This window comes from Oncorhynchus gorbuscha, linkage group LG23 (genome assembly GCF_021184085.1).
Source record: "Oncorhynchus gorbuscha isolate QuinsamMale2020 ecotype Even-year linkage group LG23, OgorEven_v1.0, whole genome shotgun sequence".
Classification (NCBI taxonomy): Eukaryota; Metazoa; Chordata; class Actinopteri; order Salmoniformes; family Salmonidae; genus Oncorhynchus; species Oncorhynchus gorbuscha.
In genome coordinates, this window is record NC_060195.1 from 31,316,948 (window position 1) to 31,342,223 (window position 25,276).

The 25,276-nt window shown below is 45.1% G+C and overlaps 1 protein-coding gene across 5 annotated transcripts in view; it reads right to left on the reverse strand.

The window, feature by feature from the left end:
* LOC124011107 (testican-1-like) overlaps positions 1–25,276 on the reverse strand; it is a 450,156-nt gene that overhangs the window by 4,719 nt on the left and 420,161 nt on the right. For all 5 annotated transcript variants that reach the window (XM_046324141.1, XM_046324139.1, XM_046324138.1 and 2 more), the window contains 4 exons: positions 5,792–5,911; positions 3,736–3,957; positions 2,331–2,393; positions 901–1,038 (listed from right to left, as the gene is read on the reverse strand). In XM_046324141.1, coding sequence (XP_046180097.1) covers positions 901–1,038; positions 2,331–2,393; positions 3,736–3,957; positions 5,792–5,911 — 543 coding nt within the window. The remainder of the gene's footprint in view (positions 1–900; positions 1,039–2,330; positions 2,394–3,735; positions 3,958–5,791; positions 5,912–25,276) is intronic.

Below are 25,276 nucleotides of genomic sequence, written 5' to 3' on the forward strand. Positions count from 1 at the left end.
GATAGATAAGGCTTCACAGGCTGTTTTCAGATCTGTCTGGTTGGATACACAACTTCCATTAGCAGCACAGGATTTACAACACTAACATTCAGTCTGGCAATTGTTACTGAAGATCAGTCTCCTTGTGAAATTGAACAATTATTTAGAGATACAAGTACCAAACATCGCATTCCACAACTACAAAACAAAAATGTGACAATAACAACCTCCCTTCCTCCTAAAGGGCTGAAGAGTTTTTTTCATTTTCGCGGCGCAACACACACGCACGCACGCACACACATACACACACACACACACACGCACGCACACACATACACACGCACGCACGCACACACATACACGCACGCACACACTCACACGCATGCACGCACACACATACGCACTTTACTCCTGTAAAAAAGATCAGACATTGAGAGGCATCCCACGTTCAGTGGTATCTTTAAAGAAAGACTCAGCGAGATGGCTGCCTCCAGCAACCCGAGATAGCACAGGCTCAGATCACACACACACACACACACACACACACACACACACACACACACACACACACACACACACACACACACACACACACACACACACACACACACACACACACACACACACACACACACACACACACACACACACACACACACACACACACACACACACACACACACAGTAACACCTGTATCAATGAGCACACTCGTAGAGACATATGGGGCGCCGTGTAAAGAGTATCCTGGAGGTGTACTGTGTGTGCCTGTGCTCATGTGGTGAAAAGGGTGAGTCATTTTATGTCGGGTTCAAATACTATGTGAAACCTTTCAAATACTTGCTGTAGCTTGCCTGGAGTGCCAGATGGGCGTGATCTTCAGTTTTAGTGTGTGTGTGTGTGTTGACTGTGATTGGTCTTACCACAGGTGGGGTTGCCCTGTTTTCTGGAGCCGGCGATCTCGTTGCCGTATTTGTCCACACACCAACACTGTCCAGTACTGCCATGACACTGGGTTGACTTAAAGTATCCCTCCTCAGAACAGCGTGGAATATAGGACCCTAGAGAGAGAGAGAGAGAGAGAGAGAGAGAGAGAGAGAGAGAGAGAGAGAGAGAGAGAGAGAGAGAGAGAGAGAGAGAGAGAGAGAGAGAGAGAGAGAGAGAGAGAGAGAGAGAGAGAGGAGACAGAGGGGGAGAGAGAGAGAGAGAGACAGAGAAGACAGAGAGACACAGAGAAGAGAGAGAGAGAGAGAGAGAGAGACAGAGAGAGAGAGAGAGAGAGAAGACAGAGAGACGAGAGAGACACAGAGAGAGAGAGAGAGGGGAGAGAGAGAGAGAGAGAGAGGGGAGAGAGAGAGAGAGAGAGAGAGAGAGAGAGAGAGAGAGAGAGAGAGAGAGAGAGACAGAGAGAGAGAGAGAGAGAGAGAGAGAGAGAGAGAGAGAGAGAGAGAGAGAGAGAGAGAGAGAGAGAGAGAGAGAGAGAGAGAGAGAGAGAGAGGGGAGAGAGAGAGAGAGAGAGAGAGAGAGAGAGAGAGAGAGAGAGAGAGAGAGAGAGAGAGAGAGAGAGCACAGAGAGAGAGAGACACAGAGAGAGAGAGAGAGAGAGAGAAGATGAGTGAAATAAAGAAGAAAAAACACAATTCTAAACAATCTTGTAATAAATGTACTCATGGTCATGTCTCTGTAGGTTTTGTGTATGCAGAGGCTGAGGCAAACAATCAATTACTAGAACCTAGGCTCTGACAACAGTAATACATCCTGCTTAAAGGGGACCAGGCATTTTCAATAACAGCACACACACACACACACACACACACACACACACACACACACACACACACACACACACACACACACACACACACACACACACACACACACACACACACACACACACACACACACACACACACACACACACACACACACACACACACACACACACACACACACACACACACACACACACACACACACACACACACACACACACACACACACACACACACACACACACACGTTAACATCATTTTTCATTTTGTTGTGACCCAGTGAAAGACAATTTCTCAAAGTGTGTTTTGTCGTGAGTTATAACACTATTACGCACGATTATTGATGGCCGTTTGGCTGAGGGTTTGAAGGGGTTAGGGGCGGGGGACTTTTAGATAAAATGTCAGGGTGTGTGTGTGTGATATTGATATTTTGTGTTGTTGTCAGTTGGGTGATGTATTACGGCTAAATATGTAGCTTAATTTCCATATGCAGTGTAAAAAAATAAAAATAAAAAGTATATACAAAATAAATGGACTTTTTACAGAGGAGTGATTGACAGCTGTTACTCCAGCAGACTGACCTATGACAGTGTTCCTCCGACCCTGGATCTGACTCCGGTTCATCTCATTCTGGCAGGGCAGACCTGGAGAAAGACATACAGAACAGTTCAAATGAACCTTCTCCATCACACACACACCTCTCTTTTTGTTCTTCTACTTCTCCCATCCCTCCTCCCTCCATGCACTCTATCCCTTCCTTTTTACTGCCTTCCCTTTAGTGCCTTCCCTTTAGTCATTGTCTGCCCTCCCTTCACCCCTCCATCTCTCTCTTCAACCCTCCATCTCTCTCTTCACCCCTCCATCTCTCTTTCACCCCTCCATCTCTCTCTTCACCCCTCCATCTCTCTTCACCCCTTAATTTCTCTCTTCATCGCTCCATCTCTCTATTCACCCCTCCATCTCATTAATTTCTCTCTTCATCGCTCCATCTCTCTATTCACCCCTCCATCTCTCTCTTCACCCCTTAATTTCTCTCTTCATCGCTCCATCTCTCTATTCACCCCTCCATCTCTCTCTTCACCCCTCCATCTCTCTCTTCACCCCTCCATCTCTCTCTTCACCCCTTAATTTCTCTCTTCATCGCTCCATCTCTCTATTCACCCCTCCATCTCTCTCTTCACCCCTTAATTTCTCTCTTCATCGCTCCATCTCTCTCTTCACCCCTCCATCTCTCTCTTCACCCCTCCATCTTCTCCATCCATCTCTCTTCACCCCTTAATTTCTCTCTTCATCGCTCCATCTCTATTCACCCCTCCATCTCTCTCTTCACCCCTTAATTTCTCTCTTCATCGCTCCATCTCTCTCTATTCACCCCTCCATCTCTCTCTTCACCCCTCCATCCATCCATCTCTCTCTTCACCCTCCATCTCCATCTCTCACCCCTCCATCACCCCTCCATCTCTCTCTTCACCCCTCTCTCTTCATCGCTCCATCTCTCTATTCACCCCTCCATCTCCTCTTCACCCCTCCATCTCTCTCTTCACCCCTCTCTCTTCATCGCTCCATCTCTCTATTCACCCCTCCATCTCTCTCTTCACCCCTCCATCACCCCTTAATTTCTCTCTTCATCCCATCTCTCTCTTCACCCCTCCATCTCTTCACCCCTCCATCACCCCTCCATCTCTCTTCACTTCTCCATCTCTCTCTTCACCCCTCCATTTCTCCCTTCACCCCTTCATCTCTCTTCACTCATCCATCTCTCTCTTCACCCCTCCATCTCTTTCTTCACCCCTCCATCTCTCTCTTCACCCCTCCATCTCTATCTTCACTCCTCCATCTCTCTCTTCACCCTTCCATCTCTCTCTTCACCCCTCCATCTCTCTCTTCACTCCTCCATCTCTCTCTTCACCCCTCCATCTCTCTCTTCACCCCTCGATCTCTCTCTTCACTCCTCCATCTCTCTCTTCACCCCTCCATCTCTCTCACCGTCAGGTTTCTGGAAGCAGTAGCACCACTCGTTGTTGGACAGTTTTCCATCCTTGAAGGAGTCGCAGGAGTTGAACAGGGGCTTCATACACAGCTCATACTTGTCCAGGTAGATGGCGCTGAGCTCTGATTGGTCCAGCAGGAGGTCATAGTTCATGTCCAGCTTGTTGAACATCCAACCCAGAGAGTCCTTACAGATCGGCAAGATACTGGTGTCAAAACCTGTGGGAGGGGAGATGGGGATATTAGTGTATATGTGGGGTGGGGTGGGGGAAGGGAGGGTAGTTTGAGGACATTTGTGTTTGTGTGTGTGTGTGTGTGTCTGTGTGTGTCTGTGTGTGTGTCTGTCTGTTTTAGAAAAAACAGTAAAGCATGAAGATTCCTAGAAACCAATAGAATTGGAGTAATAACATATTCAGCTACTTCAGACATTGACTCCAATCTACGTTGTGCCTTTAGATTTGGAGAAAATGAACAACTAAATAATTATTATTTACTTCTCCCATTGACTTCCCAAACACCTGTCTGGTCTGTTGAGTATGCTTTGCGAAGCGTTCCCAGAAGTATCGCAATGTTGGGCCTCTGCGTTTAGAAACATTTTGGTTGTATTTGAGGGGTCTTTTCAGGGCCCCTTGTCTTGGCTTCAGGTCAGGGCCTTGTTTCTTATTTTTTTTACATAAAATAAAAAAAATCTCCCCAAATACATGATATCCAATTGGAGGTTACAGTCTTGTCTCATCTCTGCAACTCCCGTATAGACATGTACATGAGAGGCATGTGTCCTCCGAAACACAACCCAACTGCTTCTTGACACAATGACCACATAACCTGGAAGCCAACCGCACCTCAGTCAGGCCCTCGTGTCTTGACTTCAGTCAGGGACTCGTGTCTTGACTTCAGTCAGGCCCTCGTGTCTTGACTTCAGTCAGGGCCTCGTGTCTTGACTTCAGTCAGGCCCTCGTGTCTTGACTTCAGTCAGGCCCTCGTGTCTTGACTTCAGTCAGGCCCTCGTGTCTTGACTTCAGTCAGGCCCTCGTGTCTTGACTTCAGTCAGGGACTCGTGTCTTGACTTCAGTCAGGCCCTCGTGTCTTGACTTCAGTCAGGCCCTCGTGTCTTCACTTCAGTCAGGGAATCGTGTCTTGACTTCAGTCAGGGCCTCGTGTCTTGACTTCAGTCAGGCCCTCGTGTCTTGACTTCAGTCAGGCCCTCGTGTCTAGACTTCAGTCAGGCCCTCGTTTCCTGACTTCAGTCAGTGACTCTTGTCTTCGGCTTTTCAGTCCAAAATCTGAGTAAGGTGCTGGGAGAGAGTTTGTACTTTTGAAGTGTGAGACATGTTGACATTTATTAGAGCACGTAGGAGCACTGACCTCATCATCTACAGTCCTCATTAGAACTGAAAAGAGCAATGGACTTTCAAATGGCAGTGCAATTAAAACGGGGAAAAAAATACACACACACACACACACACACACACACACACACACACACACACACACACACACACACACACACACACACACACACACACACACACACACGAACACACACACGAACACACACACACACACACACACACACACACACACACACACACACACACACACACACACACACACACACACACACACACACACACACACACACACACACACACACGAACACACACACACGAACACACACACACACACACACACACACACACACACACACACACACACACACACACACACACACACACACACACACACACACACACACACACACACACACACACACACACACACACACACACACACACACACACACACACACACACACACACACACACACACACACACACACACACACACACACACACACACACACACACACACACACACACACACACACACACACACACACACACACACGAACACACACACACACACACACACACACACACACACACACACACACACACACACACACACACACACACACACACACACACACACACACACACACACACACACACACACACACACACACACACACAGAGATAATGGTGTGACTCACGTCCTGCCGCTGAATCAGAGTTGGCAGCGGATTTGAGGTCTCGATTGGCGTCGAGGTGGAGAACTCCGAACCAGTCCTTCAGTCTGGATGCTAGGCTATGCAGGTCCCCATCACTGCAGACTACACATACACATACACACAGACACACACACACACACACACACCAGTGTTATCAGGAAGCAGGGTTGGGCTCAATTCAGAATTTTGGAATTGACTCCCATTCAACTCATGAGATGAAATTTGAATTGAATTGGCCACACCCCGCAGGATGTATAATATTTATTTGCGTGTGAGTGACAGGAAGTATAATTTAATTCAGTGCAACTCAAATTAAATTCCACTCAGTCATAGAACATGGGAGTTTCATTGAATCTGACAGGTCACACTTCCAGATACCAAAGAATATAAATTTCCTTTGGAAACAATGTTCATATTCTCTTTTAACCTTAGTGCTTAGAATGGCCAATTCTATTTTCACCAACCATGTCATTTGTTTGGCTTCTTTTGAAGTTCTCAGGGTCAACTTCAGGGTGAAATGAATGCATTCTGAGAAATGTAGTATTTTCGTCTTAGTGAACAAAATGTAAGTGATGCATGAAATATAAGAACTTAGACTATTAGCACACGTTTTCTTTTCCTTGATCATTAACTTTAAGAGTTTGTTTCACCGATTTTGTATATGCATGTACAGTGGAGAGAACAAGTATTTGATACATGCAGATTTTCCTACTTACAAAGCATATAGAGGACTGTAATTTTTTATCATAGGTACACTTCAACTGTGAGAGACGGAATCTTAAACAAAAATCCAGAAAATCACATTGTATGATTTTTAAGTAATTAATTTGCATTTTATTGCATGGCATAAGTATTTGATCACCTAACAACCAGTAATAATTCCGGCTCTCACAGACCTGTTAGTTTTTCTTTAAGAATTCCTCCTGTTCTCCACTCATTACCTGTATTACCTGCACCTGTTTGAACTCGTTACCTGTATAAAGGACACCTGTCCACACACTCAATCAAACAGACTCCAACCTCTCCACAATGGCCAAGACCAGAGCGCTGTGTAAGGACATCAGGGATAAAATTGTAGACCTGCACAAGGCTGGGATGGGCTACAGGACAATAGGCAAGCAGCTTGGTGAGAAGGCAACAACTGTTGGCGCAATTATTAGAAAATGGAAGAAGTTCAAGGTGACGGTCAATCACCCTCGGTCTGGGGCTCCATGCAAGATCTCACCTCGTGGGGCATCAATGACCATGAGGAAGGTGAGGGATCAGCCCAGAACTACAAGGGCAGGACCTGGTCATTTAAAAAAATATATATTTTACCTTTGTTTTACTAGGCAAGTCAGTTAAGAACAAATTCTTATTTCCAATGATGGCCTATGGTTAACTGCCTGTTCAGGGGCAGAACGACAGACTTGTACCTTGTCAGCTCGGGGATTCGAACTTGCAACCTTTCGGTTACTAGTCCAACGTTCTAACCACTAGGCTACCCTGCCGCCCCATTGACCTGAAGAGAGCTGGGACCACAGTCTCAAAGAAAACCATTAGTAACACACTACGCCGTCATGGATTAAAATCCTGCAGCGCACGCAAGGTCCCCCTGCTCAAGCCAGCACATGTCCAGGCCCGTCTGAAGTTTGCCAATGACCATCTGGATGATCCAGAGGAGGAATGGGAGAAGGTCATGTGGTCTGATGAGACAGAAATAGAGCTTTTTGGTCTAAACTCCACTCGCCGTGTTTGGATGAAGAAGAAGGATGAGTACAACCCCAAGAACACCATCCCAACCGTGAAGCACGGAGTTGGAAACATCATTCTTTGGGGATGCTTTTCTGCAAAGAGGACAGGATGACAGCACCGTATTGAGGGGAGGATGGATGGGGCCATGTATCATGAGATCTTAGCCAACAACCCTCTTCCCTCAGTCAGAGTATTGAAGATGGGTCGTGGCTGGGTCTTCCAGCATGACAACGACCCGAAACACACAGCCAGGGCAACTAAGGAGTGGCTCCGTAAGAAGCATCTCAAGGTCCTGGAGTTGCCTAGCCAGTCTCCAGACCTGAACCCAATAGAAAATCTTAAGAGGGAGCTGAAAGTCCGTATTGCCCAGCGACAGCCCCAAAACCTGAAGGATCCGGAGAAGGTGTGTATGGAGGAGTGGGCCAAAATCCCTGCTGCAGTGTGTGCAAACCTGGTCAAGAACTACAGGAAACGTATGATCTCTGTAATTGCAAACAAAGGTTTCTGTACCAAATATTAAGTTCTGCTTTTGTGATGTATCAAACACTTATGTTATGCAATAAAATGCAAAGTAATTACTTAAAAATCATACAATGTGATTTTCTGGATTTTAGATTCCGTCTCTCACAGTTGAAGTGTACCTATGATAAAAAATGACAGACCTCTACATGCTTTGTAAGTAGGAAAACCTGCAAAATAGGCAGTGTATCAAATACTTGTTCTCCCCACTGTATATAACATGTATATAACATGTATATGTATATAGCTCAACCCTGGCAGGAAGGCAGGGGAATGTCAATCTCACACTTGTCATTTCAATAAAAATGAATGTATTATATTTTATAGCCACATTGATGCAACATGATTCTGTTTGATAAGGTTGGGTGAAATGACGTCAGCACAATGTTGATTAAACCAATATTTTTCTTGTACTTGACTATAGAAGAACAACACACCACACAGGAGCAGCTGAGTTCTATTGTCCTCCCTGTTGCTATAGAAACACAAGCAGGCACACCATCTTACTGCATGCTCTGTGTGTGTGTGTGTGTGTGTGTGTGTGTGTGTGTGTGTGTGTGTGTGTGTGTGTGTGTGTGTGTGTGTGTGTGTGTGTGTGTGTGTGTGTGTGTGTGTGTGTGTGTGTGTGTGTGTGTGTGTGTGTGTGTGTGTGTGTGTGTGTGTGTGTTACAATCTCTCATTGATCACTAGAAGATACAACTGCACTGTTAGAGCTAGGAACACAAGCTTCATCACTACACCCACAATAATGTCTGCTAAATATATGTATATATATATATATATATATATATACTGTATATATATATATATATATATATATAGAGAGAGAGAGAGTATAACACATTAATTCTGCCAGAGCTCCACCTGAGCTGATACCGAGCTCCACCACAGGTGAGACATTAACATCAGACCCAGCACTGTCACCAGGGACACACACAATCTCAGATGCACACACAAGCTTGGACACAGAAACACACAGGCACATACACACTCACAAATAAACGCACACACACACACACACACACTATACTGCAGGCAAATCCCAGATCTCATCTTGGCTTGAAGGTTAACACCAAACAATGTGCTGGTGTGACAGGTCACCTGGGAGTCTATCTTTATTGACCCATAAATAGATAGGGGGTAAAGAAGGACACAAGATGCTACATTAGTCACACAGCAGTTTTCCCCAACTCTATGTAAATGGCCAAAAATCCACTGCGCCAGGAAACAGTGGCTATACTAAGCCTTTATTAGAAGTGAATGGTGCTGCTAACTAACAGTTGATGCTGGCTCAGATCTGTGATTTCAAGTCCTTGTTCCCTCTCCCATCCTCTCTGACATGGTCGATACAGAGAATCTATCTGACCGCTGTGGAAAACCACTCTCTCATCCACAGCCTCGACCACTAACAAGGTATTTTCGGCCAATTAACAACAACTGACTCCCTTTCTGTCAGGATGTGTGTGGGTCTCCGCATGATTGACACGGTCTCTAGGATGATGAGAACTAATTGACAGTTTAATAACGAACCTGAAACGCCTCATACCGAGCGAGCCAATCAAAAGCCATCATCCTTCGCATGCCAAACAGTCATATTCCAGAAGGCTAAAGAACATTAACATTCCAACAGCACACTGACCAATTAGCTAGCATTACATACTACTACATACTGCTGCAATACTGTAGGAATCCATTCAGCTGGATGCTTAATGATACAAATGTAAGACACAAACCTTGTACACAGGATCAGAGACACACACACACACAGACACACACGTTCCCAACCTAGAGAATCTGGGTCACTAGAGGAAGAGTTTTCCCATCAGTCACTGGTCGTTGTGTGGTAATCAAACCCCTCTGCTGTAGCTCCTATTTAAACTGGGTACAAAAACTGCTGCAACGTCTGATTACGTCCACACTCGTTCATGCACACGCGCACACACACAGCCTACCTTCACTTCTGGTGAGTTGAGCTTGGCAGAGTAATACTAAGAGACTTTTTTGTGGGTTACAGGTCCTATCTTCAAATTCATATAATTTCATACATTTCGTTTTTTATCACATTTCCATTTACTATTTTCCATATATCTATTTCTGTTGCACCCACTCAGAAGACAAATATATATATGAAGTACCAGTCAACATTTTGGACACACCTACTTATTCAACGCTTTTTCTTTATTCTTACTATTTTCTACATTGTAGAATAATAGTGAAAACATCAAAACTGTGAAATAATACAAATGGAATCATGTGGTAACCAAAAAAGTGTTATTAAACAAATCAAAATATATTTTACCTTTTAGATTCTTTAAAGTAGACACCTTTTGCCATGGCATTCTCTCAACCAGATTCACCTGGAATGCTTTTCCAACAGTCTTGAAGGAGTTCCCACATAAGCTGAGCACTTGTTGGCTGTTTTTCCTTCAATCTGTGGTCCAACTCATCCCAAACCATATCAATTGGGTTGAGGTCGGGTGATTGCGGAGGCCCTGTCATCTGATGCAGCACCATCACTCTCCTTATTGGTCAAATAGCCCTTACACAGCCTGGAGGTGTATTTTGGGTCATTGTGATGTTGAAAAACAAATGATAGTCCCACTAAGAGCAAACCAGATTGTATGTTGTATCGCTGCAGAATGCTGTGGTAGCCATGTTGTTTAAGTGTGCCTTGAATTCTAAATAAATCACTGACAGTGTCACCAGTAAAGCACACCCACACCTCCTCCTCCATGCTTCATGGTGGAACCAAAAATCTCAAATTTGGACTCATCAGGCCAAAGGACAGATTCCCACTGGTCTAATGTCCATTGCTCATGTTTCTTGGCCAAAGCAAGTCTCTTCATATTATTGGTGTCCTTTAGTAGTGGTTTCTTTGTAGCAATTTGGCCATGAAGGGCTGATTCACGCAGTCTCTTCTGAACAGTTGATTTTGAGATGTGTCTGTTACTTGAACTCTGTGAAGCATTTATTTGGGCTGCAATTTCTGAATCTGGTAACTCTAGTGAACTTATCCTCTGCAGCAGAGGTGACTCTGGGTCTTCCTTTCCTGTGGCGGTCCTCATGAGAGCCAGTTTCATCATAGCGCTTGATGGTTTTTGCCACTGCACTTGAAGAAACGTTTTTTTTAAATCCCGATTGACTGACCTTCATGTCTTAAAATAATGATGGCCTGCCATTTTTTCTTTACTTATTTGAGCTGTTATTGCCATAATATGGACATTGCTTTAAACCAAATAGGGCTATATTCTGTATAACACTCCTACCTTGTCACAACACAACTGAATGGCTAAAACATTAAGAAGGAAATCAATTCCACTATTTAACTTTTAACAAGGCACACACACCTGTTAATTGAAATGCATTCCAGGTGACTACTTCATGAAGCTGGTTGAGAGAATGCCGATAGTGTGCAAAGCTGTCATCAAGTCAAAGGGTGGCTACATTGAAGAATCTAAAATCTAAAATCTATTTAGATTTGTTTAACAATTTTTTTGGTTACTACATGATTCCATAGGTGTTATTTCATAATTTTGATGCCAATGTAGAAAATAGTACAAATAAAGAAAAACCCTTAAATGAGTAGGTGTGTCCAAACCTTTTACTGGTACTGTATTTATACATACATAATAAAAAGTAATGCTCATTTTGCTCATGTTACAGAGTTTAGGAAATAGTCAATTTAGTATGTAAAGGAAAATCAACAAGAAAATCCCATTCCATTCCCCCAACCCCACCCAGCCAACATGTCTCCATCCAAGACTCAAGTATATTTGTCCAGACCTCGATTGTTCCTTGACTATCACCATTCATTCTCGATGTCGATAAGTCAAATGTTCTACCTTCTAACAGTAACTGAATCCACTGATGAATTAGGAGTGATGAGGAGACTGCCATCTAAGAGCCAACATATGTTTTAAGGCAGTGCTGCCTGCCAGCAGTAATCGTGTCTGATTGATTCAGAAATTCAACATGTTATCCTCGTTAAGTAACATAGTGGATGTGAAGCATTGAATATTTACATTCATGCCCTTTGAAATGACTTTTGTAACTTTGTTCCAAAAGCATTTAACTACAGGGCACTCCCATGTCCTATGAAGAACAGGGCCTACCTGATTTAGGGGACACAGTGAACTGTTGGAGCAATTTCATCGTAAAAAGTTGATTTGGCTTTAAATACAGTCTTCGAAAAAAACTTGAAATGAATAAATTGATTGTTCGGATTACAGGATTCCATGGTCATATTTTGTCCATATTCTGTTTCAGTGTTAACGGTTGTTGGTCTGTGGACCATGCTTGTTTATCAATGGCTAGCTCAGAATATGAGCTTTCCAAAAGCTGTTTATATATTATGGAGATTAGTCCTTTCGGAAGCCCAGATACTGTCTTTATAAATCCCATTATGGGATGGTTTGGTAGTTGTGTTTCCAAGGGACTCCATAGAACAGCATAATTGACCTAAGTTGTACATTTCTCAAAAAATTAACGAGTTACCTGGTAATGTTTCTGTCAAATCTTAGAATTGTTCTCAAACCATTCCTGTCCATGATATCGGCAAGGGTACGGAATCCACATGTAGACCATTGGGGAGATGCAATGGCTGCCCTCCATTTCGCAATGTACTATTGTGAAATATTGGAGTCTAGGCATGTCATTTTGATTCCCAGCTACATTGTTTTTCAAATTTGTGGCAAATAGAAATTGTGTAAGCAAAAAAAGTACCAAAGCGTACTTTACATCGTTTAAGGGATCAGTGAAAACAAAATTATTGTTTTCGTTCCGTTCCACTCTACCAACCAGCAAAATAAAGTTCTGAACTGGTTCAAACCCACAAAAAGTTCCTTTCTGTTCCTTTTTTGACTTTGTGAAATCGCCATAATTTTTTACATTTAGCTCATTAAATGACTCCACCAAACAATGCAGATGGAACAGCTTGCTATAGACCGGCCAACCTAATGGACAGACAAGTGTAGGGCGTGAGATGCGACTGAAATTTTGCAGGTGGGGAGAGAGCGAGCGAGGGTTGGACATGGAGGCTTGGCTTGAAGCGCTCAGCATCATGAAATGACGTGCATTATAATGTGTTTAGGATATAAAGATATAGTAGGCCTATCATTCCCACTTCACTAAATTACATAATTATACACTAGCTATTTGCCTACAGAGGACTGGCTAATACGGAGGAAGATTGAACGTCCGAACGTTGGCTCAGAGCCCTGAACCAGAGCTAATAACAAGCTTGGGTGGCACCTCTTCCAGGGCAATAGGAGACACCATATCTCTGTGTATTCAGCCAGGGGGCGGAAGAATCAGGTCTAAGCCAATTGTGGATGGGGCGATACGCTAGTGACTGGAATTACAATTTAAAGTTCGGGAGAGATATCCCTCCTACATCTTTCCCTCTTTGTAAGTCTGTTAATTTTAGGGGGGAAATCAGATCATTTTTATCTAAAATTCAAGCAGTGGATTTTGGTAGGAAGGGATGTTTTTGCTGGAACCCTATAATACAGTCACAGTCAGATAAAGAATGAAAAGATAGAGAATATAATTCCCTCCATTCACTACACCTCCACAGGGACAGACAATATCAGCTCTGTGTGTGTGTGTGTGCGTGGTTGTGTGTGTGTGTGTGTGATAAATACTGTAGAGCGTTATCATGTGTGTGCTGGCGTGTTCCTTCATTGTACAGTATATCACTTCAGCTGATCTACAGTCTCCCTGATAGCGCCGTCCAGTGAGGCACCTGATATTACAGTAACACACAGACAAAAATTCTGAATGACGTAGCAAGAAAAACACATGTAAAGAGACAGAACATCACCAGACTAGGGACTCAACTCAAACCAGGGACAAAAACTAGCGATAAAACATTACATTAGGTGGTAGAGGAAAGGACAGTCAACTCAGCTATGAATCGTGATGGGCTTCGACACAACATCCACTAAGGGTGTCACATTAAATTGTATTTGTCACATACACGTGGTATTGTGGGTGTAGCGAAATGCTTCTGTTTCTAGCTCTAACCGTGCAGTAATATCTAACAGTATTATCTAACAATTTCACAACAATACACACAAATCTAAAGTAAGGGAATGGAATTAAAAATATATAAATATTGGGAGAGCATAGACTTAGATACAGTAGAATAGGATATAATACAGTATATACATATGAGATGAGTAATGCAAAATATGTAAACATTATTAAAGTGCAATGTGTGGCTGTGATTCAGTGATCCATGAAACAATGTCTTCGTGAAATGACTTCCACAGTAGCTGGCCGTCAATGTCAATTGTTCGGCCAGTGCTTTGAAAACTGTTTTTCAATAAAAATCTGAAGCTAATCAAAGGCATTGTCCCAAGCAATCATCTCTGAAGTAAAAGTGTGTGTGTGTTTGTGTGTTTGAAGTTGTGTGTGAGACTGTGCCAATGTGTGTTTGTGAGGTGTGTGTGTTTAGGAGTCAGTTTTATTGACTCTACTCTTGTTTATCTCCTCCATCTGCTGCATTCCAGCTGGACACACACACACACACACACACACACACACACACACACACACACACACACACACACACACACACACACACACACACACACACACACACACACACACACACACACACACACACACACACACACACACACACACACACACACACACACACCTTCCATCTTCCAGGCTTTTGAAGCAGGGAACAGCAAGGATTGCTCTCTGTGTAAAAGCTTTGTCTGGGACTGAGTTCCTCTGAGGAGCGCCAGGTAATCACCAAGACAATGGGCCATGAAATCACAGACTATGACAGTCTGTCTAAGCCAGGTTAGTCAGGGACACGGTGGCCAGACTCTAACCCAGGACCAGGGATGGGTGTCTAGTTTGTCCACTCTGACCCCCTCAACCACCTCCTTTTGAATGACAACCTGTCACTCACACCTGTTCCAATACAGATCCCACTCTCTATCTCTCCCTGTTTCTCTCTGTCTGTCTCTCTCTCCCTGTCAATTCAATTCAATTCAATTCAATTCAATTCAAGGGCTTTATTGGCATGGGAAACATGTGTTAACATTGCCAAAGCAAGTGAGGTAGAAAACATACAAAGTGAATATATAAAGTGAAAAACAACAAAAATTAACAGTAAACATTACACATACAGAAGTTTCAAAACAATAAAGACATTACAAATGTCATATTATATATATATATACAGCGTTTTAACAATTACAAATGGTTAAAGGACACAAGATAAAATAAATAAGCATAAATATGGGTTGTATTTACAATGGTGTTTGTTCTTCACTGGCTGCCCTTTTCTCTCTCTGTCTCTCTCCCTGTCTCTCTCTCCCTGTCGCTCTCGCTCTCTCTCTCTCCATGTCTCTGTCTGTCTGTCTGTCTGTCTGTCTGTCTGTCTGTCTGTCTGTCTGTCTGTCTGTCTGTCTGTCTGTCTGTCTGTCTGTCTGTCTGTCTGTCTGTCTGTCTGTCTGTCTGTCTGTCTGTCTGTCTGTCTGTCTGTCTGTCTGTCTGTCTGTCTGTCTGTCTGTCTGTCTGTCTGTCTGTGTACATCTCTCTCTTTCTCTCTCTCTTTCTCTCTCTCTTTCTCTCTCACTGTCTCTCTTTATTGGCATGGGAAACATGTGTTAACATTGCCAAAGCAAGTGAGGTAGATAATATACAAAAGCAAAATAAACAATCAAAATGAACAGTAAACATGACACATACAGAAGTTTCAAAACAATAAAGACATTACAAATGTCCTATTATATATATATATATATATATATATATATATATATATATATATATATATATATATATATATATATATATATATATATACTGTATATATACAGTGTTGTACAAATGGTTAAAGTACACAAGGGGAATAAATAAGCATAAATATGGGTTGTTTGTTCTTCACTGGTTGCCCTTTTCTTGTGGCAACAGGTCACAAATCTTGCTGCTGTGATGGCACACTGTGTAATTTCACCCAGTAGATATGGGAGTTTATCCAAATTGGGTTTGTTCCCAAATTCTTTGTTGATCTGTGTAATCTGAGGGAAACATGTGTCTCTAATACGGTCATACATTGGGCAGGAGGTTAGGAAGTGCAGCTCAGTTTCCACCTAATTTTGTGGGCAGTGTGCACATAGCCTGTCTTCTCTTGAGAGCCATGTCTGCCTACGGCGGCCTTTCTCAATAGCAAGGCTATGCTCACTGAGTCTGTACTTTCCTTAAGTTTGGGTCAGTCACAGTGGTCAGGTATTCTGCCACTGTGTTCTCTCTGTTTAGGGCCAAATAGCATTCCAGTTTGCTCTGTCTTTTTGTTAATTCTTTCCAATGTGTCAAATAATTATCTTTTTGTTTTCTCATGATTTGATTGGGTCTGATTGTGCTGGGAATCGCTTCCTTTTAGGTGGTTGTAGAATTTAATGTCTCTTTTCTGGATTTTGATCATTAGTGGGTATCTGCCTAATTCTGCTCTGCATGCATTATTTGGTGTTCTACGTTGTACACAACCAGAATGGGCAATGGGCTCTAAGACTGATTCAAGTATTTTTAGCCATATCCTAATTGGTATGTTGAATTTTATGTTCCTTTTGATGGCATAGAATGCCAGGCAGAGTTCATCTCTGCCAGGCAGAGTTCATCTCAGCCTATGCCTCCCTCCAGTCCCTCGACTTCTTGGCACTGACGGAAACATGGATCACCACAGACAACACTGCTACTCCTACTGCTCTCTCTTCGTCCGCCCACGTGTTCTCGCACACCCCGAGAGCTTCTGGTCAGCGGGGTGGTGGCACCGGGATCCTCATCTCTCCCAAGTGGTCATTCTCTCTTTCTCCCCTTACCCATCTGTCTATCGCCTCCTTTGAATTCCATGCTGTCACAGTTACCAGCCCTTTCAAGCTTAACATCCTTATCATTTATCGCCCTCCAGGTTCCCTCGGAGAGTTCATCAATGAGCTTGATGCCTTGATAAGCTCCTTTCCTGAGGACGGCTCACCTCTCACAGTTCTGGGCGACTTTAACCTCCCCACGTCTACCTTTGACTCATTCCTCTCTGCCTCCTTCTTTCCACTCCTCTCCTCTTTTGACCTCAGCCTCTCACCTTCCCCCCCTACTCACAAGGCAGGCAATACGCTCGACCTCATCTTTACTAGATGCTGTTCTTCCACTAACCTCATTGCAACTCCCCTCCAAGTCTCCGACCACTACCTTGTATCCTTTTCCCTCTTGCTCTCATCCAACACCTCCCACACTGCCCCTACTCGGATGGTATCGCGCCGTCCCAACCTTCGCTCTCTCTCCCCCGCTACTCTCTCCTCTTCCATCCTATCATCTCTTCCCTCTGCTCAAACCTTCTCCAACCTATCTCCTGATTCTGCCTCCTCAACCCTCCTCTCCTCCCTCTCTGCATCCTTTGACTCTCCATGTCCCCTATCCTCCAGGCCGGCTCGGTCCTCCACTCCCGCTCCGTGGCTCGATGACTCATTGCGAGCTCACAGAACAGGGCTCCGGGCAGCCGAGCGGAAATGGAGGAAAACTCGCCTCCCTGCGGACCTGGCATCCTTTCACTCCCTCCTCTCTACATTTTCCTCCTCTGTCTCTGCTGCTAAAGCCACTTTCTACCACTCTAAATTCCAAGCATCTGCCTCTAACCCTAGGAAGCTCTTTGCCACCTTCTCCTCCCTCCTGAATCCCCCCCCTCCTCCTCTCTGCAGATGACTTCGTCAACCATTTTGAAAAGAAGGTCGACGACATCCGATCCTCGTTTGCTAAGTCAAACGACACCGCTGGTTCTGCTCACACTGCCCTAACCTGTGCTCTGACCTCTTTCTCCCCTCTCTCTCCAGATGAAATCTCGCGTCTTGTGACGACCGGCCGCCCAACAACCTGCCCGCTTGGCCCTATCCCCTCCTCTCTTCTCCAGACCATTTCCGGAGACCTTCTCCCTTACCTCACCTCGCTCATCAACTCATCCCTGACCGCTGGCTACGTCCCTTCCGTCTTCAAGAGAGCGAGAGTTGCACCCCTTCTGAAAAAACCTACACTCGATCCCTCCGATGTCAACAATTACAGACCAGTATCCCTTCTTTCTTTTATCTCCCAAACTCTTGAACGTGCCGTCCTTGGCCAGCTCTCCCGCTATCTCTCTCTGAATGACCTTCTTGATCCAAATCAGTCAGGTTTCAAGACTAGTCATTCAACTGAGACTGCTCTCCTCTGTATCACGGAGGCGCTCCGCACTGCTAAAGCTAACTCTCTCTCCTCTGCTCTCATCCTTCTAGATCTATCGGCTGCCTTCGATACTGTGAACCATCAGATCCTCCTCTCCACCCTCTCCGAGTTGGGCATCTCTGGCGCGGCCCACGCTTGGATTGCGTCCTACCTGACAGGTCGCTCCTACCAGGTGGCGTGGCGAGAATCTGTCTCCTCACCACGCGCTCTCACCACTGGTGTCCCCCAGGGCTCTGTTCTAGGCCCTCTCCTATTCTCGCTATACACCAAGTCACTTGGCTCTGTCATAACCTCACATGGTTTCTCCTATCATTGCTATGTAGACGACACACAATTAATCTTCTCCTTTCCCCCTTCTGATGACCAGGTGGCGAATCGCATCTCTGCATGTCTGGCAGACATATCAGTGTGGACGACGGATCACCACCTCAAGCTGAACCTCGGCAAGACGGAGCTGCTCTTCCTCCCGGGGAAGGACTGCCCGTTCCATGATCTCGCCATCACGGTTGACAACTCCATTGTGTCCTCCTCCCAAAGCGCTAAGAACCTTGGCGTGATCCTGGACAACACCCTGTCGTTCTCAACCAACATCAAGGCGGTGGCCCGTTCCTGTAGGTTCATGCTCTACAACATCCGCAGAGTACGACCCTGCCTCACACAGGAAGCGGCGCAGGTCCTAATCCAGGCACTTGTCATCTCCCATCTGGATTACTGCAACTCGCTGTGGGCTGGGCTCCCTGCCTGTGCCATTAAACCCCTTCAACTCATCCAGAATGCCGCAGCCCGTCTGGTGTTCAACCTTCCCAAGTTCTCTCACGTCACCCCGCTCCTCCGTTCTCTCCACTGGCTTCCAGTTGAAGCTCGCATCCGCTACAAGACCATGGTGCTTGCCTACGGAGCTGTGAGGGGAACGGCACCTCAGTACCTCCAGGCTCTGATAAGGCCCTACACCCAAACAAGGGCACTGCGTTCATCCACCTCTGGCCTGCTCGCCTCCCTACCACTGAGGAAGTACAGCTCCCGCTCAGCCCAGTCAAAACTGTTCGCTGCTCTGGCCCCCCAATGGTGGAACAAACTCCCTCACGACGCCAGGACAGCGGAGTCAATCACCACCTTCCGGAGACACCTGAAACCCCACCTCTTTAAGGAATACCTAGGATAGGATAAGTAATCCCTCTCACCCCCCCCCTTTAAGATTTAGATGCACTAAAAGTGACTGTTCCACTGGATGTCATAAGGTGAATGCACCAATTTGTAAGTCGCTCTGGATAAGAGCGTCTGCTAAATGACTTAAATGTAATGTAAATGTTGCCTGGTCTCTCAGATCGTTCACAGCTTTGTGGAAGTTACCTGTGGCGCTGATGTTTAGGCCAAGGTATGTATAGTGTTTTTGTGTGCTCTAGGGCAATGGTGTCTAGATGGAATTTGTATTTGTAGTCCTGGCGACTGGATCTTTTTTGGAACACCATTATTTTGGTCTTACTGAGATTTACTGTCAGGGCCCAGGTCTGGCATAATCTGTGCAGAATATCTAGGTGCTGCTGTAGGCCGTCCTTGGTTGGTGACAGAAGCACCAGATCTTCAGCAAACAGTAGACATTTTACTTCAGATTCCAGTAGGGTGAGGCCTGGGTGTTGCAGACTTTTCCAGTGCCCACGCCAATTCGTTGATATATATGTTGAAGAGGGTGGGGCTTAAGCTGCATCCCTGTCTCACCCCACGGCCCTGTGGGGAGAAATTTGTGTTTTTATGCCAATTTTAGCCGCACACTTGTTGTTTGTGTACATGGATTTTATAATGTCGTATGTTTTACCCCCAACACCACTTTCCATCAATTTGTATAGCAGACCCTCATCCCAAATTGAGTCGAAGGCTTTTTTTAAATCAATAAAGCATGAGAAGACTTTGCCTTTGTTTTGGTTTGTTTGGTTGTCAATTAGGGTGTGCAGGGTGAATACATGGTCTGTTGTACGGTAATTTGGTAAAAATCTAACTTGACATTTGCTCAGTACATTGTTTTCATTGAGGAAATGCACTAGTCTGCTGTTAATGATAATGCAGAGGGTTTTCCCAAGGTTGCCGTTGACGCATATCCCATGGTAGCTATTGGGGTCAAATTTGTCTCCACTTTTGTGGATTGGGGTGATCAGTCCTTGTTTCCAAATATTGGGGAAGATGCCAGAGCTGAGGATGATGCTGAAGAGCTTTAGTATCGCCAATTGGAATTTGTTGTCTGTATATTTGATAATTTCATTAAGGATACCATCAACACCACAGGCCTTTTTGGGTTGGAGGGTTTTTATTTTGTCCTGTAGCTCATTCAAGGTAGTTGGAGAATCCAGTGGGTTCTGGTCATCTTTAATAGTTGATTCGAAGATTTGTCTTTGATCCTGTATATGTTTTTGCCCTTTGTTATAGAGCCAAAAGGATTGGAGAAGTTGTTTACCCATACATCTCCATTTTGGATAGATCATTCTTTGTGTTGTTGTTTGTTTAGTGATTTCACATTTTCCCAGAAGTGGTTAGAGTCTATGAATTCTTCAATTACATTGAGCTGATTTCTGACGTGCTGTTCCTTCTTTTTCCGTACTGTATTTCTGTCTTGTTTTAGTGATTCAACATATTGAATGCGTAGACTCGGGTTTTTCGGGTCTCTATGTTTTTGGTTGGACAGGTTTCTCAGTTTCTTTCTTAGATTTTTGCATTCTTCTTCAAACCATTTGTTATTGTTCATTTTCTTCAGTTTTCTATTTGAGATTTTTTCGATTTTGATAGGGAATCTGAGAGGTCAAATATACTGTTAAGATTTTCTACTGCCAAGTTTACACCTTCACTATTGCAGTGGAACGTTTTACCCAGGAAATTGTCTAAAAGGGATTGCATTTGTTGTTGCCTAATTGTTTTTGGTAGGTTTCCAAACTGCATTCCTTCCATTTATAGTATTTCTTAATGTTACTCAGTTCCTTTGGCTTTGATGCCTCATGATTGAGTATTGCTCTGTTCAAGTAGACTGTAATTTTGCTGTGGTCTGATAGGGGTGTCAGTGGGCTGACTGTGAACGCTCTAATAGACTCTGGGTTGAGGTCAGTGATAAACTAGTCTACAGTACTACTGCCAAGAGATGAGCTATAGGTGTACCTACCATAGGAGTCCCCTCGAAGCCTACCATTGACTATGTACATACCCAGCGTGCGACAGAGCTATAGGTGTACCTACCATAGGAGTCCCCTCGAAGCCTACCATTGACTATGTACATACCCAGCGTGCGACAGAGCTATAGGTGTACCTACCAGAGGAGTCCCCTCGAAGCCTACCATTGACTATGTACATACCCAGTGTGCGACAGAGCTGCAGGAGTTGTGACCCGTTTGTGTTGGTTATGTTGTCATAGTTGTGCCTAGGGGGGCATATGGGGGAGGGAATGCTGTCACCTGCAGGCAGGTGTTTGTCCCCCTGTGTGCTGAGGGTGTCAGGTTCTTGTCCAGTTCTGGCATTTAGGTCGCCACAGACTAGTAAATGTCCCTGGGCCTGGAAATGATTGATTTCCCCCTCCAGGATGGAGAAGCTGTCTTCATTAAAGTATGGGGATTCTAGTGGGGGGATATACAGTGGGCAGAAAAGTATTTAGTCAGCCATCAATTGTGAAAGTTCTCCCACTTAAAAAGATGAGAGGCCTGTAATTTTCATCATAGGTACACTTCAACTATGACAGACAAAATTAGAGAAAGAAAATCCAGAAAATCACATCGTAGGATTTTGGTGGAATTCTGGTGTAAAATAAGCAACCGGTGGGTCCGTCTCCTCTATACCAGGTTTCTTGCAGGATGACAATGTCTCTATTGTTGATTTCTTTGGTGACCTCAGGCCTGGGATATTCCAGGATGATATAGTGAATAATTTGTGTTCCATAAAGTGTCCAATGTTGTTGGTCGTGTGGTTTGGCCTCAGGCCAGTAAGTGTGAGCAGAGCCTGCTTGAGCATCTGGTCCATGCCATTGGCTTGGGCTAGTGTAAGTCTTTATGTTTTCTCATAATTTGGTTGGGTCCAATTGTGTTCTCCCTCTCGGTCTCTCTCAATTCAAATCAATTCAAGGGGCTTTATTGGCATGGGAAACATATGTTAACATTGCCAAAGCAAGTGAGGTAGATAATTTACAAAAGTGAAATCTCTGTCTCTCTCTTTCTCTATGTATGTCTCTCTGTCTCTCTCTTGCTCTCTCTCTCTCTCTCCCTTGTTCTCTCTCTTCCACCTACTTTACTTACTCACCTCTCATATTATATGCATCTTTCTTTGATTCTTTCTTTCTGTCTGTCTGTCTTTCTTTCTCTCCCCCTCCCTCGCCTTTCCCTCTCTGATTGTTCTGAGTGCTCCTTTGTCACCTCTCCATCTCCCACAGTCATCTTGACAGTGAGGTTTGGGTAGAATGAGGACCCAGAAGCACCCCCCCCCCCGTCTCACCGTCACTGTAATCATTTCAGACAGGCACAACGAGGCCGCCCGCTCCGCGGGTCCTTTTGTCAGCAGTGACTCAGAACAGTGGGGTCGATCACTCAGCCGCTCACAACCCACAGAGACACACACACAGGAGACAAATCAAACAGGCCAAATGCACTCCTAAATGCTTCAGTCTACTCTTTTTGTGCCCCCCCCAACTGGATCAGAAAGCCCCACAGATGTCAGGGGGACGTCAGGTCTCAAAGCGTTTAAACAGTCTAAAACAATTCCCTTCAGGTGAAATAACAATTTTTGACTGCAGATTTAAACATTCTGCTAAGATGTGGAACTGTGATATATTAGGGAGGGAGGGAGGCTGACAGGCAGGCAGGCGGGGTGAGGAGGAGGGAGTCACGGACGGAGGGAGAGAAGGGATAGGAGGAGGGGGAGGGTGTATTATCAGTATATAGAATCCTGCTTTATGTATCTTCGCACTTCGTCCTGTTTTCATACACAAAGGAAATACCTCCACTAAATCCTCTGTGACATCACAACAGAGATTACACACAAGAACACAAACACATACTCCCGGGCCAAAGACAAACAGTACCAGTCAAAAGTTTGGACACACCTACTCAATCAAGGGTTTTTCTTTGTTTTTACTATTTTCTACCTTGTAGAATAAGCAAATTTGGACCCATCAAACCAAAGGACAGATTTCCACCCGTCTAATGTCCATTGCTCGTGTTTCTTGGCCCAAGCAAGTCTCTTCTTCTTATTTGTGTCCTGTAGTGTTTTTTTGCAACAATTCAACCATGTAGGCCTGATTCATTTATTCAGCGGGCCCCTGGGTGACGCAGCAGTCTAAAGCCCTGCATCTCAGTGCAAGAGGTGTCACTACAGCCACTGGATCACATCCGACTGTGATTGGGAGTCCCATAGGGTGGTGCACATTTGTCTCAGCGTCGTCCGGATTTGGCCGGGGTAGGCCATCATTGTAAATAAGAATTTGTTCTGAACTGACTTGTCCAGTTCAAGAAAGGTTACATTTAAAAAAATTAAAATACATTCGCTGTCACGACTTACGCCGAAGTCGGCTCCTCTCCTTGTTCGGGCGGCGTTCGGCGGTCGACGTCACCAGCTTTCTAGCCTTCGCTGCTCCATGTTTCCTATAGGTAGACCCTTCCCGGCACACGCTCTAGATAGTCGACCATTAGGGTCCGGGCTAATCAGGGAGGCCACCATCTCCTTGGCTATGCAGGGGAATCATGAGGAGAGAATCAGTCTCTTTCTCATTGACTCACCTGCATTTCCTGTGGTACAAGGCCTTCCCTGGTTGGCTCTGCATAACCCAACTATTTCCTGGCAACAGAGGGCTCTCACGGGGTGGTCGCGAGAGTACACAGGGAGGTGTGTAGGGGTTTCCGTTGGTGCTACCACGGTGGAAAGTCCAGACCAGGTCTCCACCATGCGCATCCCCCCAGAATATGCTGATAGGGCTCTCGCCTTCTGTAAAAAGTAAAAAAGTAGGCGACTCAATTACCACCTCATCGACGGGGAATTGTGCGATAAATCTCCTGGCAGACGCTGCGCTTCCCAGGAGTCAAGTGTATCCCCTGTCGCAAGCGGCGACGGTGGCTATGGATACGCATGTCTCTGAATCCCTGCGTCAGGGGTACATTCGGCCCTCTACTTCACCTGCCTCCTCGAGTTTCTTTTTTGTGAAGAAGAAGTATGGAGGTTTACGCCCGTGCATTGACTATCAAGGTCTCAATCAAATCACGGTGGGGTACCGTTACCCGCTACCTCTTATCGCTATGGCAATTGAGTCAATGCATGGGGCGCGCTTCTTCACGAAACTGGATCTCAGGAGTGCGTATAACCTGGTGCGTATCCGGGAGGGAGACGAGTGGAAGACCGCATTCAGTACCACCACAGGGCATTATGAGTCGCGCCGTACAGGTTGATGAATGCTCCATCAGTTTTCCAATCGACAAGATTTTCAGGGACCTGCACAGGCAGGGTGTAGTGGTGTATATCGATAACATTCTGATTTACTCTGCTACACGTGCCGAGCATGTGTCCTTGGTGCACAAGGTGCTTGGTCGACTGTTGGAGAAAGACCTGTACGCCAAGGCTGAGAAATGCCTGTTCTTTCAGCAGGCCGTCTCCTTCCTAGGGTATCACATTTCCACATCAGGGGTGGAGATGGAGAGTGACTGCATTTCAGCCATGCGTAATTGGCCGACTCCCACCACGGTAAAGGAGGTGCAGTGATTGTTAGGGTTTGCCGATTACTACCGGAGATTTATCTGGGGTTTTGGCCAGGTTGCTGGGCCCATTAGCTCATTGCTGAAGAGAGGTCCTGTAAGGTTGCAGTGGTCGGCTGAGGCGGACAGGGCTTTTGGGCAGCTAAGAGCTCCGTTTACTTCGGCTCCAGTGCTGGCCCCTCCGGATCCCTCTTTGGCATTCATAGTGGAGGTGGACGCGTCCGAGAATGGGATAGGAGCTGTGCTTTCTTCTCGAAGAAGCTCAGTCCAGCAGAGC